The sequence below is a fragment of the Notechis scutatus genome, chromosome Z (genome assembly GCF_049901735.1).
Source record: "Notechis scutatus isolate UNSWTSFEM ecotype Mainland chromosome Z, rNotScu1.2, whole genome shotgun sequence".
Taxonomy (NCBI): domain Eukaryota; kingdom Metazoa; phylum Chordata; class Lepidosauria; order Squamata; family Elapidae; genus Notechis; species Notechis scutatus.
This window is the reverse complement of record NC_142025.1, coordinates 124,229,700-124,248,985: the sequence shown is the minus strand read 5'-3', so window position 1 is coordinate 124,248,985 and position 19,286 is coordinate 124,229,700. Positions and strand designations below refer to the sequence as shown.

The window sequence follows — 19,286 nt, the reverse complement described above, 5'->3', positions numbered from 1 at the left end:
AAAAATTTCAAAAGATTTATATACAAGAATTGTTCCTTAGCCAAACTTCTTATAATTGGAAACAAAGAAACAGAAATGATTTTATGTGATGTACCAAAAAAGTTGCATTTGATTCAATTTGGGAATAAATGACAGGTTTTTGCAAAACATAATAGGCTAATATTTTATATGTTTACCACAGGATGTACCAGTGTTGCTCAAATCTTAACTTGCTGTTAGATTCTTTTAGCAAGTGTGCTTTCATATGCCATAAATATCATTTAAAATACAGTGGTCTTTCTCAAACATTTAGTCAAAGTCATGCATTCTTTTAAAAAGGAAATAAAAATAAAAATAAATATTTTGATTTTTAATTATAAAAGTAAAATCATAAAGAAAGAATTGTTTATTTTATTCATTTATTTTATTAAATGTATTGACCACCTATCTTAGCATAAAGTAACTCTGGCAGTTTATAATACATATATTTACAATATACAACATAACATTATTTTTGTTTTCTTGGGTACACATTATGTCAGTCAAAGGACTCCTTCCCACCTACTGATCAAGTTAGGATGAAGGTGGACTACATAATGCAGATAAAAAAATATCACCTTAATATAGATTTCTACAGGTTATGGATTGAAAAGGGACATCACTAAAGGTTAAGCTCTTTGAAAATTATGAAGAGAATAGAATAATCCATGGAAACACAGCAGCGTCTTTCCAACCTCCAAAGACTTCCCCTTCCTATTAAGACTTGGAGGGATTGATTATAGATTGATTAACACAAACTGGATTGCCACTGTGAGGTATACTTTGGGTTCCTTACTTTTAACAGTGGACAGGAGAAAATCAAAGTCTCCTTCCATCTCAATATTTCCATTTCAGCAGACTCGATGAAGCACAGAGATGCTGATAGAAGAAGTTAGAGCTCCAATTTCACATCCCACCAGAAACATCACAGAAATAAACAGCTGAACTATTTTAGTGACATATTGATAATGACATTAACAAATAGGTTTTGAGTCAAAAGAGATGAATTCAACAAGATAAGAATCTTCATGGTTTTTCTTTAAAGTTCTTTCTTTTCAACACCTTGATCACAGCCCTGTGGATATCCTTATTCCGCAAAGTGTAAATGATGGGGTTAAGCAGGGGAGTGATCACATGATACAGAACTGCAACCATTTTGTTCTTATCAGGAGATGAGCTTGAATGGGGACTTATGTATATAGACATGATGGTACCATAGAACAAGGTGACCACAGCAAGGTGGGAGCCACAGGTGGAGAAAACCTTATAACGTCCCGCAACTGACTGCATTTGAAAAATTGAACATAGGATGCAACTATAGGAACACAAGACAACCGAAAAGGGAACCAGAACTACAAAAACTGATAAACCATTAAGTATGTCTCTGGTGTGCTTTACATCATCACATGCAAGAGCTAGCAAAAAACGCAGCTCACAGAGAAAGTGGTTAATGAGATTTGGACCACAGAAGGAATGACGAAAGATGCAAATAACATTGAACATTGAGACAAGGAAGCCTATGATCCAGCAGGAGATGGCAAACAGATGTTGGCGCTTTCTGTTCATGGCAGAGGCATATCTCAAGGGGTTGCAGATGGCCAAGTAGCGATCATAAGCCATGACTCCCAAGAGCAGGCATTCAGTACTGCCCAAGCTCAGAGCAGTGCCTCCCTGTAAGATGCAACCTATTGAGGAAAGCACTCCATTTCCAGCCAAGAGGTGGGCTAAAGTCTGAGGCACAGAGCTGGTGACATACCCTATGTCCACACTTGCAAGATGGCTGAGGAAGAAGTACATAGGTGTGTGCAGCTGAGCATCAATGTGTATCAATATGATAATTAGCAGGTTACCCAAAACTGTGAGTAAGTACATTGTTAGGAAGACCACAAATAGCACAATGCATTGATTTTGATGAGATGTGAGTCCTAAGAGAACAAACCTTGTTTCTGAAGTGAAGTTCTCAGCATGCATCTTGGCATTCTGCCTACAGAGCAATTGTTGGACAATGAGTTTAAATACAAAACGCGGAGAGAGAAAAGGAAGAATAATCTGTACATCTACTATAACTCAATATCAGCTGAGAATGCTTGATTTCCAATCCGTCTGGATTCTACCTTTTGATTAGTTCAGAACAGGACCAAAACGTTATCAATGGATCATCACAATGTATATCCTAGATATACATTGTGATAATCCTAGATAATGAACCAACTCCTATCTCAGGATTGCCATTATGAAACCTGAATGTTGGAATGATTCACACACAATTTGTCCTCCAGACAGAAATCAATGCATTAATAGAATCTCGGTTGAGCCTTGGTGGTGCAGTGGTTAGAGTATAGTACTGTAGGCTACTTCTGTTGACTGTCGACTGCCTGCAATTTGGCAGTTCAAATACCCCCAGGCTCAAGGTTGACTCAGCCTTCCATACTTCCATGGTGGGTAAGATGGGGATCCAATATTATTGGGGGCAATATGCTGTCTCTGTAAACCATTTAGGGAGGGTATGACACACTATATTCCTTTATCTGTAACCTCCATGGAATGAATATATTGTATGTTCTTAAGTAGCTTTGTAAGAAATCCTTTGTCCATTGGGAAACAATTCAGTTAGGATCCTCTTCAGCCCAAGTTATCAATAACATAGAAACTTATAAACTTAACTCATACAATCATTTCAAAATGCTCAATACATTTTGAAGAGTTCCCTTACTTTATAAACTAAGTATATTTATTTATGCATTCTTAGATTGACTTGTGCCTCTTTACAAATCATAGATGTCTAAGGTCTATTTGATAAAACATACTATTATAGGTGAATTACGGTGACAATATCTCAGGGAGTTTTGAAATGATAAGATTTGTTTATATTGAGATAGGGATCATTCAGTGGGAATTGTATGAGCATCCACCACACAACTTGCTTTTGGAAGCTTTTTGTTGCTCTACATGAGATGTAGTTTCCTGGTAACCTAACAGAAATGATACCATAGCTGGACTGTCAAAGAAGCATCCTGAAAAAAGAGAGAAAGGGATGGATGAAGAGAGAGAGAGAGGGAGAGGGAGGGAGGGAGGGAGGGAGGGAGGGAAAGAGAGAGAGAGAGAGAGAAAGAGAAAGAAAGAGAGAGAGAGATCAGCTTTGATTGCCAACAAAACAGTATCAGTTAAATCCATAGGAGCAGAATTCAACTTGAAACATATTTTACCTTTATGAAGCAATTGTTCAGGAACAAAAGGGAAATGGCATCATGTTATTTTCCTTCCTTAATATAGGGGGAGCTTTTATCAACTAGTGGCCCACTTAATGGAAATTATTCCATTCCCCTTGATCCTCTTCAGTAAATCACTATAAATGTTTTGCTCCTTCTTTAAACTGCTTAATTAATGTTATGGGGTTTAAAGAAAACAAATCTTTCCCTAATCAATTGTGTTAAATCTTTGGGGTTTTTTATGAGCTGGTTTCCAAGTAAATATGGATGATGAAAAGTTTTTGAAATTCAAAATTAATATCATTAATTAAGAAAGGAATACAGATATGGACATATATTGGGCTTCTGATACTATATTTACCTAAATCAAATATGATGATTTAAAGGACTCCCGGTGGTGTCCTCCTCACTGATGGACCGGAGACTGCAATCGTCCATGGCTTTGATCTGTGCTCTCCTATTGGAGGGCTCCGAGTGCAAGCTTTTGGGAGCAGAGCTATCCTGTAGTGGTGGTTAAGAAGGGGGAGACTGCCAGCTGGCTCGAGGAGAGCCACATCTCTCCTCCTCCTCCCACACTAAGATGATTTTTTTCCATTTTCATGAGATGTCCCTGAGAAAAAAAAATTCTCCATGATTTTCCAGGGAAATCAACCAGAACTACATGTTAAGAGTCTCGAGCATAAACTTTATTGTTATACAATCATGTTACAAGACTCTTACCACAATGGCTGCATTTCCTTGGGAATGACACACTAAGACAGAGGTCTCACAACTTGGCAACTTTAAGACTTGTGGACTTCAACTCCCAGATTTCCTCAGCAAGCTATGCTATGTAGCTATGCTATGCTGGCTGAGGACTTCTGAGAGTTAAGTCTTAAAGTTGCCAAGTTTGGGGACTCCTGCACTAAGGGTTCAAGGATTATGGGGGAGGACTGTCTTGTGCTGCTCACTGCAGTGTAACAACTCTAAACTTGAGCCCCTCTTGACATCTCCCTCCTGTCTTGCTTCAGATTCCATCATAATGATTAGAGCTTGATGAAGTCACACTTATGGAAGGCAAGACATCTTCACCTTTGATGAATAATTGTTAGATGTTCCAGAATAAATAATAAGCCATGGAAAAAGAGATATCCCTAAGAAATAGGAAGTTAATGCCTATTAGTTCTACTATTCCTTATTCTGACACATTCTACTCTTTAGAGGGTTGATTAGAAGTGGTTGGAGAAACATTCTCCATGGTGCTTTTTAGTTAATCTCTGTTGTAGAACTGTGAGAGGAGTTCTTTTCAATCAGCACTACAAAAGGTCATGGAATTCCAGTTTTAGTTAATATACTAGCCAGGAAAATTCTAGCCACACAATATTTCTTCATTATTTTTTAACTTTTTAAATGTAGATTTTGAAACTCAAAAAACAACAACAATCAAACTAAACAGACACCAATATTGTCAATCAAATTATTAACTTGGCAGATGCAAATAACATTGTGATCTCTTGTCTCAGTATTCATTGTAAATTTCTAAAGATTTATATACAAGAGTTGCTCCTTAGCCAAAATTCTTGTAATCGAAAATAAAGAAAAAGAAATGATTATGTGATATACCAGAAAAGTTACCTTTGATTCAGTTTGGGAATAAATGACTCTTTTTGCAAAATATAATAGGCCAATATTTTTTAGATTTTCCACAGGATGTACAAATGTTGTTAGTGTTTTGATTTGTTAGATCCTTTTAATAAGTTTGCTTTTATATAAAATAAATATCATTTTAAAATATAGTGGTCTTTGTCCAGCATATAGTCAAAAGCAGGTATTTTTTTTAAAAGGAAATAATGAAAAAAATATTTTAAGTATAAAAAACAATAATAAAACAAAATGTTTATTTTATTTATTTGTTTTATTAATTTTTTTGATTACCCATTTAAGCATAAGGTAGCTCCGGGCAGTTTACAATACAAAAATTTACAATGTACAACATAACATTATTTTATTTTATTGCTTACACTTTACGTCAGTCAAAGGACTCCTTTGCAGCTATTAAAAGCAAACTTATTAAAAGGATCAAATTCAGATGAAGGAAGTCTGCATTATGTATATAAAAATTATCTTATTATATATTTCTATAGGCTATGGGTTGAGAAAAGGGACATCATCAAAGGTTAAGCTATTTGGAAATTATGAACAGAATAGAATAAGTCATGGAAATACAGCAGTATTTTTTCAATTTCCAAAGACTTCTTCCTTTTGGACTTGGATGGAAATCAATTTCTGCTCTAGAAAGTTATGGACTCACCTTTGTTATAGATTGATTAACAAAAACTGGATTGTCACTGTGAGATATACTTTTGATTCCTTACTTTTAACAGCAGACAGGAGAAGATCAAAGTCTCTTTCCATCTCAATATTCCCATTTCAGCACACTTGTTGAAGTATAGAGATGCTGATAGAAGAAGTTACTGCTCCAATTTCATCCCCCTTTCCCTTAAAATGCCAACCTGCCTAGTCCTGCCATATGGTCTTGCAATGTTCTGCTTCAGTACTGATCAGCAAAAACTTTCCATAAATTTGGGAGGATCTCTGATTGAGAATATCAGGAAGGTAAAGATTTAGAAAATGAATTCTAAGATCTCCTCCAGTGAAGAAGGTGACACCAGATAACAACTGGGACTTAATGAACTAACTGCTTAACTTAAATTTTTCATTTTGGACATACAATGATTTTAGCAGCAGAGGTATATGTCTATGAGCATACACAGCAAAGTTGTGTGAACGTGGCTTTTATATTTAGTATTTTAGTATTTATTTGATTTGTCAATCACTTACAAGATACAGTATAAGAATAAATATAGTTTTGAATACATGAGATAGATACTTATAAAAAAAAATGGGACAGGGATGGTAGGCATGATTGGTGCACTGATGCATGCCCTCTACAGGCCTCTTAGGAAGGGGGTGAGGTCAATAGTAGACAGTCTAAGGTCAAAGTTTTTGGGGTTTGGGGAAGAAACCACAGAGTCAGGTAGAATATTCCAAACATTGACCACTCTGTTGCTGAAGTCGTATTTTCTGCAGTCAAGTTTGGTGTGGTTAACCTTGAGTTTATATCTATTGTGTGCTCTTGTATTGTTATGATTAAAGCGGAAGCATTCATTTGCAGGTAGGACATTGCAATGTATGATTTTATATGCTATATTTAGATTGGACCAGAGGCAGCGTAGTTCTAGATTTTCTAGGTCTACTATTTCAAGTCTGGTGGCATCAGGTATTCTGCAATGAGTAGAGGAGCGGAGAACTCTTCTTGTGAAATATTTCTGGACTTTTTCAATTGTGTTACTATCAGATATATGATATGGGTTCCAAACTGATGAGCTGTATTCAAGTATAGGTCTAGCAAAAGTTTTGTATGCTCTAGTTAGTAGTGTGATATTACCAGAGAAAAAGCTATGTAGGATTAGATTGACAACTCTTAATGCCTTTTTGGCTATGTAGTTACAGTGGACTCTAGCACTTAGATCATTTTAGATGAGTACTCCAAGGTCCTTGACAAAGTTTGGATCCTCAGCAAGGTCTTGACTATTTTGCTTGTATTTTATTTTTTGATTTTTTCTGCCAATATGTAAGACAGAGCATTTATTTGTTGAGATTTGAAGTTGCCATTTGATTGACCATTCTGATACATACTCAAGGTCTTTTTGGCGGGTAGTATTATTGTCTGTGGCATTGAATTGCTTTACATCATCAGCGAAGAGAATGCAGTTGCTCTTAATATGATCACAGAGGTCATTTATGTAGAGTATGAAGAGAGTTGGTCCTAAAACACTGCCTTGGGGGACACCACTGCTGACAGGTACAGAATTTGATAGGATGCTCCCAATTTTGACCATTTGTTGTCTGTTTGACAGGAATGCTTCTATCCAGTTATGCAGGTGTCCAGAGATACCATAAGAGTTTAGTTTTAGGAGTAGTTTGTTGTGTACCACTGAATCAAAGGCTTCACAGAAGTCTTTGTAGATTGCGTCTATTGCTTTCCCTGATCAAGTTGTGTAGTCCATATGTTTTTGAAGTGCAAGAGCTGCAGATTACAGGATAGTTTTTTTCTGAAAACAAATTGTTTATTAGAGAGTAGGTTGTTTGACTCTAAGTGGAGGATAATGGATTGGTTAATAATTGATTCCATGACTTTACAGGTGACACAGCATAAGGAGATTGGTCTGTAATTTTCAACTAGGCTGGGGTCACCCTTTTTGAAGATGGGGATGACCTTGGCCTGTGACCATAGTTTTGGCAAGGAGCTGGTCCTAAAAGATTTTTCAAAGATTATGCTTAGAGGTTCGGCTAGGGCAGTGGATAGCTTTTTTAAGAAGTAGGCACATATTCCGTCTGGTCCAATAGATAGGGATAGTTTTAGATTGCGCAGTGCTTTTTCAACAATGTCTTCTGTAAAATCAATATGTATTAACTCATTGTAGTTGTCTGTGGTTCGACTAGGAAGTACTGGCCTTGATCCATTGCTGTTTACAAATACTGAGCCAAAGAATGTGTCAAAGAGGTTTGCTTTGATGGTGTCATCATTGCAGTCTTTGCGATTAGGTCCTTTCAGGGGTGGGAGGGACCTTGAGTATTTTAGTTTGTTGTTTACAAAATTGTAGAAAGCATGGGTGGAATTTGTGCGTAGAAGGTTTTCCTCTTGTTTAATGTGATAATTAGTGCATTCAGTTTTTATCTGGGCATAGATTTTTGTATCGCCTTTTGAAGTTGGCAACGTGACCAGATTTGTTTTCTTGCCAAAGTGATTTCTTTTTGGATTGAAGTTTCCTTATTGTTATGGGTAATCTGTTTTTCCTGGTTTTGGAGTTGTTATTGGTACATATAGTTTGATGACTCTTTTGACTTCAAGTAAAAATATGTTGTAATGGTCTTCTACAGTATTTCATCCAGTGAATAGAAATTACCAATCAAGGGAAGAGAGATCGTTGATTGTAAGATCATAGTTGCCTTTTTTGAAGTTATTTATTTATTTATTTATTTATTTATTTATTTATTTGATTTGCCAATTATTTACAAGATAATAAGTATAAGTGTATACATAGTTGTGAATACATGAAATGGGTACATATAAGAAAAATAAAAGAATAAGAGAAACAATAGGACAGGGACGGTAGGCACGTTGGTGCGCTTTATGCACGCCCCCTACAGACCTCTTAGGAAAGGGGTGAGGTCAATAGTAGACAGTCTAAGGTTAAAGTTTTTGGGGTTTGGGGAAGAAACTACAGAGTCGGGTAGAGTATTCCAGACATTGACCACTCTATTGCTGAAGTCGTATTTCCTGCAATCAAGTTTGGTGCGGTTAACTTTGAGTTTGTATCTATTGTGTGCTCTTGTGTTGTTATGGTTGAAGCTGAAGTATTCATTGACAGGTAGGACATTGCAATGTATGATTTTATATACCATGCTTAAGTCAGACCGAAGACGGCGTAATTCAAGGTTTTCTAGTTCTAGAATTTCAAGTCTGGTGGCATAAGGTATTCTACAACGAGTAGAGGAGTGGAGAACTCTTCTTGTGAAATATTTCTGGACTTTCTCAATTGTGCTAATATCAGATACGTAATGTGGGTTCCAGACTGATGAACTGTATTCGAGTATTGGTCTAGCAAATGTTTTGTATGCTCTGGTTAGTAGTGTGATATTACCAGAGAAAAAGCTACGTAGGATTAGATTAACAACTCTTAATGCCTTTTGGCTATGTAGTTGCAGTGGGCTCTAGCACTTAGATCATTAGAGTGAGTATTCCAAGGTCCTTTACAGAGCTTGGGTCATCAACAAGATCTTGACTATTCAGCTTGTATTTTATTTTCTGATTTTTTTGCCAATATGTAAGACAGAGCATTTATTTGTTGAGATTTGAAGTTGCCATTTGTTTGACCATTCTGATACATAGTCAAGATCTTTTTGTAGGGTAGCAGTATTGTCTGTGGTATTGAACAGCTTTACATCATCAGCGAAGAGAACGCTAATTGCTCTTAATCTGATCACAGAGGTCATTTATGTAGAGTATGAAGAGAGTTGGTCCTAGAACACTGCCTTGGGGGACACCACTATTGACAAGTACTGGATTTGATAGGACGCTCCCAATTTTGACCATTTGTTGTCTGTTTGACAGGAATGCTTCTATCCAGTTATTCAGTTGTCCAGAGATACCATAGGATTTTATTTTTAGGAGTAGTTTGTCGGTACCACTGAATCAAAGGCTTTACAGAAGTCTATGTAGATTATGCCTATTGCTTTGCCCTGGTCGAGTTGTGTCGTCCATATGTTTTTGCAGTGTAAGAGTTGCAGATTACAGGATAGTTTTTTTCTGAAACCAAATTGTTTATTGGAGAGTAGGTTATTTGTCTCTAAGTGGAGGATGATGGATTGGTTAATAATTGATTCCATGACTTTACAGGTGACGCAGCATAAGGAGATTGGCCTGTAATTTTCAACTAGGCTTGGGTCTCCCTTTTTGAAGATGGGGATGACTGTGGCTTGTGACCATAGGTTAGGCAAGGAGCTGGTCCTGAAAGATTTTTCAAAGATTATGCTTAGAGGTTTGGCTATGGCAGTGGATAGCTTTTTTAAGAAGTAGGCACATATTCCATCCGGTCCAATAGATAGGGATAGTTTTAGATTGCGTGGTGCTTTTTCAACATTGTCTTCTGTGAAATCGATATGTATTAGATTATTGTTGTTATCTGTGGTACGGCTAGGAAATACTGGACATGATCCATTGCTGTTTACAAATACTGAGCCGAAGAATGTGTTAAAGATGTTGGCTTTAATGGTGTCTTCTTTGCAGTCTTTACCATCAGGTCCTATCATGGGAGGGATGGACCTTGAGTCTTTTAGTTTGTTGTTTACAAAATTGTAAAAAGCACGGGTGGAATTGGTGCTTAGAAGGTTTTCCTCTTGTTTAATGTGATAATTGGTGCATTCGGTCTTTATCTGGTGGCATAAATTTTTGTATCGTTTTTTGAAATTGGTAAAGTGACCAGATTTGTTTTTCCGCCAGAATGATCTCTTTTTGGATTGAAGTTTCCTTATTGTTATGGGTAATCTGCTTTTTTGTTTTGTTTTGGGAGTTGTTGTTGGTACATATAGTTTGATGACTCTTTTGACTTCAAGTAAAAATATGTTGTAATGGTCTTTAACAGTATTGCATCCAGTGAATAGAGATTGCCAATCAAGGGATGAGAGATCGTTGTCTATAAGATCATAGTTGCCTTTTTTGAAGTTACAATTGGGGATTACATCATTGTGGTGATTTTTGTGTGGACGTATGTTGAGACAAAAGTCAATCATATTGTGGTCACTACTGGAAAAGGGTTCTTTAGTTTGTATTCCGTAAATTAAATTCAAACTATTGCAGAAGATGAGATCGAGGCAGTTGTTTAGTCTAGTGTTGTTGGTTACTAGTTGTTCCAGTCCCAGATTTGTAGTAGCATTGTAGAAGGCTGAGTGTATGATTTCAGTTGTACAATCATTTAGGGTCCAGTCAATATGAGGTAGATTGAAATCACCAAGAAAGATAAAGGGGTGTGGGCAGGATGCAGCCCATGTTAGTAATGTATTTAGCTTGTTTACATGTTCGATGTCATAATCAGGTGCTCTGTAACATAGTAAGAATCGAATTGTGATATTTAAGGATAGTTCACAGATGATGGTCTCAGGAAGAGCAAGCTCCTGGGTAACTTGGATATTTTTTAGATGTAAGGATTTTTTATAGAAGATAGCAACACCACCTCCTCGACGATTTTCACGATCTGATCGGTAAACATGATAGTCTCTTACTGTGGTAATGGAGTCGGGAGAGATGCATTGAGCCATGTTTCACAGACAAATATAATGTCGAAGTTAGCCATATTTAGTAGGATGAGAAATTCAGGTATTTTATTCACGAGGCTTCTTGCCTCGTGAATATAATTGGGGATTATAATTGGGGATTTTGTCATTGTGATGATTTTTGTATGGATGTATGTTGATACAAAAGTCAATCATGTTGTGATCACTGTTGGAAATGGGTTCTTTAATTTGTATTCCGTAAATTGAATTCAAACTGTTGCAGAAGATGAGATCAAGGCATTTGTTAAGCCTAGTATTGTTGGTTACTAGTGGTTCCAGTCCCAGATTTGTTACAGCATTGTAGAAGGTTGCATGTATGGGTTCAGTTGTACATTCGTTTAGGGTCCAGTTAATATGAAGTAGATTGAAGTCACCAAGAAAGATAAAAGTGTGTGGGCAGGATGCTGCCCATGTTAGTAGTATATTTAGCTTGTTTACGTGTTCAATGTCATAATCAGGGGCTCTGTAACATAGTAAGAACCGAAATGTGATAGTTAAGGTCAGTTCATAGATAATGGTCTCAGGAAGAGCAAGCTCTTGAGTAACTTGGATGTTTTTTAGATGTAAGGACTTTTTATAGGAGATAGCAACCCTACCTCCTCTACGGATTTCACGATCAGATCAGTAAACATGATAGTCTCTTACTGGGGTATTGGAGTCAGGGAGAGATGTGTTGAGCCATGTTTCACAGACAAATATGATGTCAAGTTTAGCCATATTTAGTAAGAGGAGAAATTTAGGTATTTTATTTACAAGGCTTCTTGAATTGAGTAGCTTGCATTTAAGGCCAGTTGTAGTTTGAAATGAGGTATTTGGGGGCGTGCGTGCCTAGTCTTGGGTGATGGTGGATTGCTTGAAGAAGGTTTGGATGCTGAGTTGTGGGTTGTGTGACTTTCTTTTGAAAAAGTCTTGGTAGTAATCAAAAGTTGATGGTAATCAATGTACAGGTCCTTCTCTCCATTGTCTAGACAATTTTTGAATTCTGTGCGTAGTATATGGGAGCGGGCACATAGCTGTAAAGTTAGGTCAGGATGAGATTGGAGGTTTTGATGGTTGGTGTTGCTTTTGTGAGTGAATTTATAGTATAAATGAATCCATGTTTGCTTAATTCATTTTTGCAAATGACTCTGCAGAAGCGTGGGGCCACAGAGCCATCTCTATTTTTGAGCTCTCGGCCAATGTGAGAAATGTCAAGTATTTCATCAGGGGAGATAGATGCTTGATGCTTGATAGCCACTGATGATGTTCCAGGCAATTGTGGTATCATCATTTTTATTAATGTCCTCTAGACCAAATAAGATGGCGTTAGGATGCTTTTGTTTGCACTCGACAGCTTTTCTGATGTGGATTGGGATATCACTATTTGTTGGATTTATGGTGTTTTGTGGATTGGGTTGCAGTTGTTGGTTTGTAGCTATTGGATTTCAGGTTTTTGTGTTGTGTTCTGTGTTCAGGTTTTTGTGTTGTGTTCAGGACAGTATTATTATTTTTGTGTGTGGTAGAATATTGGAGTAGTATTCGTATTTGAATAGAGATATTCTTATAATGAAGAGAAAGATGAAACTATAAACTTTTCTTTTGTATTTAATGGAAAAAGACTTGGAAAAAATTGGAACTCTGATCTTATATATGTTGACTGCAGACAGAGTATGATATGCACAAAAATGGAAAGACATTTTGATTTCCACCATGGATGAATGGCTACAGAAGCTGATGGAGTTGGCAGAAATGGTTAAATTGACTGTTTTGTTCAAAATAAAGAATATAAGTACTTTTGTTGTTACATAGAGAATGCTTCTGGACTTTCTGTTTGAGGTGAAATAAATGAAACTTTGATTTTGAGTTTTACTGACTTGATTCATTTCTTGTTATACAAATGGTTAGTTTATACAATTACAGAAAAGTAAAAAGTCAAGAAGAGTTCTCCGCTCCTCTACTCATTACAGAATACCTTATACCACCAGACTTGAAACTCTAGACCTAGAAAGCTAGAACTACGCTGCCTTCGGTCGTATCTAAATATAATATATAAAATCATACATTGCAATGTCCTACCTGCAAATGAATACTTCAGCTTCAACCATAACAATACAAGAGCACACAATAGATACAAACTCAAGGTTAACCACACCAAACTTGATTGCAGAAAATACGACTTCAGCAACAAAGTGGTCAATGTCTGGAATACTCTACCTGACTCTGTGGTTATTTTTCCACAAACCCCAAAAACTTTAACCTTAGACTGTCTACTATTGACCTCACCCCCTTCCTAAGAGGTCTGTAGGGGGCGTGCATAAGTGCACAAATGTGCCTATCGTCCCTGTCCTATTGTTTCTTTTTATTTTTCTTATAGATATCCATCTCATGTATTCAAAACTATGTTTATACTTATACATGTTATCTTGTAAGCAATTGAAAAATCAAAATAAATAAAAAAATAAAAAGTCAAGGTTTGATGGTATTGTTTTAGTCTACTGCAAAAGAGGAAGTCAGAAATCAATGGGTTTTTTATCTTTTCTCCCCCCTCCTCACTTTTGTTTCTTTTCCCCCTTCCCACTGTGTCCTACTATTTCCTTTTTATTTTTCTATTTTTTTCTATAATCTAAATAAATGATATTAAATTTAAAAAATGATTATAATTCTACCTGACCTTCTTTGTCATTTTTTTTTCATTTCCAGAGTTAAACTGATATTGGCTATCTAGCAAATTTTAGACATAGATTCAACAATTTCTATTATAATTTCTATTCAGAATTTCCCAGGGATACCTTTCACAAACAATATTTTTTAGTATGTTAGGTAGCCTAAATTAACAGTACAAATATTATCGTAGCTGAAAAAGTGTAGACCTACAGTTTTAAACCATTATATCAGTATTAGATTGCACTGAGTCATGAAAAAGGTACAATATTTGCAGTGCTATGTCATTTTATTAACAGAGTTAAATTGCATTCCAGTCAATTGATGATCATGTCTGATGTTTCAGAAACTTCTCAGAAATAAACAGCTGGATCATCTTAGTGAAATATTGATAATGACTTTAAAAAATAGGCTTTGAGTCAAAAGAGATGATATTCAACAGGATATGAATCTTTATGGTTTTTCTTCAAAGTTCCTTCTTTTTAACACCTTGATCACAGCCCTGTGGACATCCTTATTTCACAAAGTGTAAATGATGGTGTTAAGCAGGGGAGTGACCACAAGATACATAACTGCAACCTTTTTGTTCTGATCAGGAGATGAGCTTGAATGGGGTCTTATGTATATAGACATGATGGTACCATAGAACCTTGTAATGTCCCGCAACTGACTGCATTTGAAAAATTGAATGGAGGATGCAACTATAGGAACACAAAATAACCAAAAAACGAACCAGAACTGCAAATACTGATAGGCCATTAAGTATGTCTTTGATGTGCTTTACATCATCACATGTAAGATCTAGCAAAAAATAGTGACAGTTGAGAGAAGACAGCCTATGATCCAGCAGAAGATGGCAAGGAGATGTTGGTGCTTTCTGTCCATAGCAGAGGCATATCTCAATGGGTTGCAGATGGCCAAGTAGCTATCATAAGCCATGACATCCAACAGCAAACATTCAGTAATGCCCAAGCTCAGAGCAGTGCCTCCCTGTAAGATGCAACCTATTGAGGAAAGCACTCCATTTCCAGCCAAGAGGTGGGCTAAAGTCTGAGGCACAGAGCTGGTGACATACCCTATGTCCATGCTTGCAAGATGGCTGAGGAAGAAGTACATAGGTGTGTGCAGTTGAGCATCAATGTTTACCAATATGATAATTAGCAGATTACCAAAAACTGTGAGTAAGTACATTGTTAGGAAGACCACAAATAGCACAATGCATTGATTTTGATGAGATGTGAGTCCTAAGAGAACGAATCCTGTTTCTGAAGTGAAGTTCTCAGCACGCATCTTGGCATTCTGCCTACAAAGCAATTGTTGGACAATGAGTTTAAATACAAAACACGGAGAGAGAAAAGGAAGAATAATCTGTACATCCACTATAACTCAATATCAGCTGAGAAATCTTGATTTCCAATGCATCTGTCTGGATTCTACTGTTTGATTAGTTCCGAATAGTACAAAGACATTGTCAGTGGATTATTATAACCTGTTGTATTTGCCAGATAATGAAGCAAAGAGTGCCATTATGAAACATAAATATTGGAATGATCACACACAATTTATCCTCCGAAAGAAATCAATGCATTAATAGAATCTGGAACTTCCGCCTAATACTTGTAGGAGGGCTATAGGCTATTATTAGAAAAAGTGAGAAATACTGGAAGGACAGTAAGTGGTGATACATCACACCTAAAACTTCCAAAGAATGATCTAATGTAGCTGTGTAAGAAGTCCTTTGTCCTTTGGGAAAGAATGCAGGCAGGATCTTCTTCATTCAAAATTACCAATAATATAGAAACTGATAACTCATACCAATCAAAATCTTTTGAACAGTTCTCAAAGTCTTTTGAGCAGTTCCTTTGTATTGTATACCAAGTAGATTGTTATTTATACATTACTTATATTGTCTTGTTACCTTACAGGGACGTAGATATTGAAGGTCTGTTCGATAGACCCTACTATCATGTGTGAATTATGGTGACAATATCTTAATGGGTTCTGAAATGATAATATTTGTTTATATTTAGGTAGGCATCATTCAGTAGGAATTGTATGAGCAGCTACTCCATGATTTGCTTTTGGAACATTTTGCTGCTCTACCTGAGATGTAGTTTCTTGGTAATCTAATAGAAATGGTGTCATAGCTGGACTAGGAAGTCAAAGGAACATCCTGAAGAGAGAGAGAGGAATGAATGGAGAGAGAGAGGGAGAAGGCCGGGGAGAGAGATTGCCTTTGATTGCCAACAAAGCAGTTAAATCCACACGAACAGAGTTCAACTTAAAACATACTTTACCTTAATGAAGCAATTATTCAGGACCTGAAGAGAATTTATAACATGTTATTTTCCTTCGTTAATATAAGGGGAGCTTTTATCAACTAGAGACCCACTTAATGGAAATTATTCATTTTCCTTTGATCCTCTTCAGTAAATCATTACAAATGTTTTGCTCCTTCTTTAAACCACTTAATTAATATTATGGGGTTTAAAGACAATAAATCTTCCCCTAATCAATTTGGGTTAAATCTTTGGGGTTGCCACGAGCTGGTTCCCAAGTAAAAATGGATGATGAAAATTTTTTGAAATTCAAAATTGATAACACTAATTATGAGGAGAATGCAGACTTCTGAGGAGAATGCAGACTTCTGAGGAGAATGTGCTTCTGATACTATATTTACCTAAATCAAATATGATGATTTAGAATGATTGTCCTAGTAATGTGGACTAAATAGGAGGGAAAATATATGACCATTACTAAATGTTCAATCACACTAAGATTATTTTTTTCCATTTTCATGAGGTGTCCCTCAGAAAAAAAAATTATCCATGATTGCCAGGTGGAAGCAACCAGAGCTACTTGTGAAGAGTCTCAAACTGAAACTTTATTGTTATACATGTTAGAAGACTCTCACCACAATGGCTGCATTCCCTTGGGAATGACACATTAAGGGTTCAAGGATTCTGGGGGAAGACTTTCTTGTGCTGCTCACTGCAGTGCAACAACTCTAAACTTGGGCCCCTCTTAACCTTTCCTTCCTGTCTAGCTGGAGATTCCATCACAACGATTAGAGCTTGATGAACTCACTTATGGAAGGCAAGACATCTGGAGTACCTTTGATGAATAATTATTAGATGTTCCAGAATAAATAATAAGCCATGGAGAAAGAGATATCCCTAAGAAATAGGAAGTTAATGCCTATTAGTCCTTATTCTGACACATTCTACTCTTCAGAGGGTTGATTAGAAGGGGTTGGAGGCAGAGGTGGGATTCAAATTTCTTAACAACCGGTTCTGTGGGCATGGCCTAATTTGTGGGTGTGGCTTGGTAGTCACATGACTGGGTGGGTGTGGCTTAGTGACTGGGTGTGGCCTGGTAGTCACGTGATTGGCTGGGCATGGTTTGTTTGTAAATATTGTAAATATTTATGTAAATAGTTAATTTTTTATTTTAAAAAAGCAGCTTTTACCCAAAATCAGGCAAAGCAGGCAGGCAGATTGAGTTGCTCACAGAATCACAGATTCACTTAGAGATCTATCTGTCTGCAATCTGCTACCTAAATCTACACTAAAAAATAGAAGCTTCAGTCCTAAGGAAGGTTCAGCTCTGCTTTTAGGTTAGTTAGAAAGCAAGAAATCCAACTATTTCCTGCTTTCTAGCTAATCTAAATCTCCCAGCACAGCAGAACAGCTGATGATTAAAAAAACAAAAAGGAAAAATAACAACTTAGCAGGCAAGTGTGATGGTGCACATGCCAGGTAAGGAGTGAGTGGGTGGGGAGCAGAGGGGCTAGCCAGTGATGCAATTTGCCAGTTCTCTGAACTGGGCAGAATCATAACAACTGGTTCTATATAACCGGTCCGACCAGGTAGAATCCCACCCCTGGTTGGAGGAACATTCTACCTGGTGCTTTTTAGTTAATCCCTGTTGTTGAAGTGCAAGAGGAGTTGCTTAATTGGCTCTTTAAAGGGTCATGGAATTCCAGTTTTAGTTAATATACTAGCCAGGAAAATTCTAGCCAGACAACATTTTCTCAGTATTATTTGAGACCTTTTAATTGTAGATTTTGAAATTAAAAAATCATTTGTCACAGATATCAATATTGTCAATTAAATTGGCAGATGCAAATAACATTCTGATCTCTTGTCTAAGTGTTCATAGCACATTTCCAAAGATTTATATACAAGAGTTGTTCCTTGCCAAAATTCCTGTCATCTGAAACAAAGAAAGATAAATTATTTTACGTGATCTACCAGAAAAGTTACCTTTAATTCAATTTGGGAATAAATAACTTTTTTTTGCAAAACATAATAGGCCACTATTTTTTTAGGTTTACTAGAGTATGTACAAATGTTACTGGTATCTTGACTTGTTAGATCCTTTTAATAAGTTTGCTTTTATATAAAATAAATATCATTTTAAAATATAGTGGTCTTTGTCCAACATATAGTCAAAATCAAGTATTTTTTAAAACAAGAAATAAAGAAAAAAAACACAATCATACTCTGATCTTATATAGGTTGATGGCAAGAGTACTGTATGTAAACAAATGGAAGGACATTTAGATTTCCACCATTTTGATCAAAGTAAAGAATAGAAACACTTTTGTTGCAATATGGAGACCATTTCTGGACTTTCTGCTTGAGGTGGGGAAAAAAATGAAACTTTGATGTTGGGTTTTACTGACTTGATTCATTTCTTGTAATAGAAATGGCTAGTTTATACTATTATGGAAAAGTAAAAAGTCAAGGTTTGATGGTAATGCTTTATTGTACTGCAAAAGAGGGAGCCAGAGATCAATGGATTTTTTGTCTTTTCTCCCTCCCGTCCTCACTTTTGTTTCTTCTTCCCCTTCCCACTGTGCCCTACTATTTCCTTTTGTATTTTATTCTATAATCTAATAAAATGTTATAAAATTTGGGGGGGGGGGAAGAAATTGGTTATAATTCTAGCTCACCTTCTTTGTCTAATTTTTGGCTATCTACCAAATTTTAGACATAGGTTCCTTGCTTCTATTGTAACTCCTATTTAGAATTTCCCAGGGATTTCTTTCACAAACAACATTTTTATCATATTTAACAGTACAAACATTACTGTAGTTGAATAAATGTAGACTTAGTTTTAAACCATTATATTAGTATTAGATTGCATTGAGTGATGAAAAAAGTACAATCTATGCACCGTTATGTCATTTTATTGTGAGTTTCAAGCAAATTAAGAACATTTGCCTAAAAATTTCTCTTAATGTTCCACTTTTCTTACCTTTTCAGAGCATGAATGGTTATGCAGTTCCTTTTCTGCAGTACCTTTTCAATAATTGAAAAAGATTGAGCTTTTGTAGCTTTTTGTTCCAAGCCTTTCTTTGAACAAAGCTAGAAGAATAAGATTTAAATTGCATTCCAGTCAATTGAGAATCATGTCTGATGTTTCTGAAACTTCTCAGAAATAAACAGCTGGATCATTTTGGTGAAATATTGATAATGACGGAAGAGGCAGGAAGAGGCTTTGAGTCAAAAGAGATGAATTCAACAGGATTAAGAATCT

General features: G+C 36.2%; 1 protein-coding gene across 1 annotated transcript; it reads right to left on the bottom strand.

Moving 5' to 3' along the window:
* Positions 1–1,044: 1,044 nt before the first annotated feature.
* LOC113431889 (olfactory receptor 5P68-like) lies at positions 1,045–1,989 on the bottom strand. The gene has a single exon (XM_026694145.2). It carries the CDS (start codon positions 1,987–1,989, stop codon positions 1,045–1,047), a length of 945 nt encoding a protein of 314 aa, XP_026549930.2.
* Positions 1,990–19,286: the final 17,297 nt, after the last annotated feature.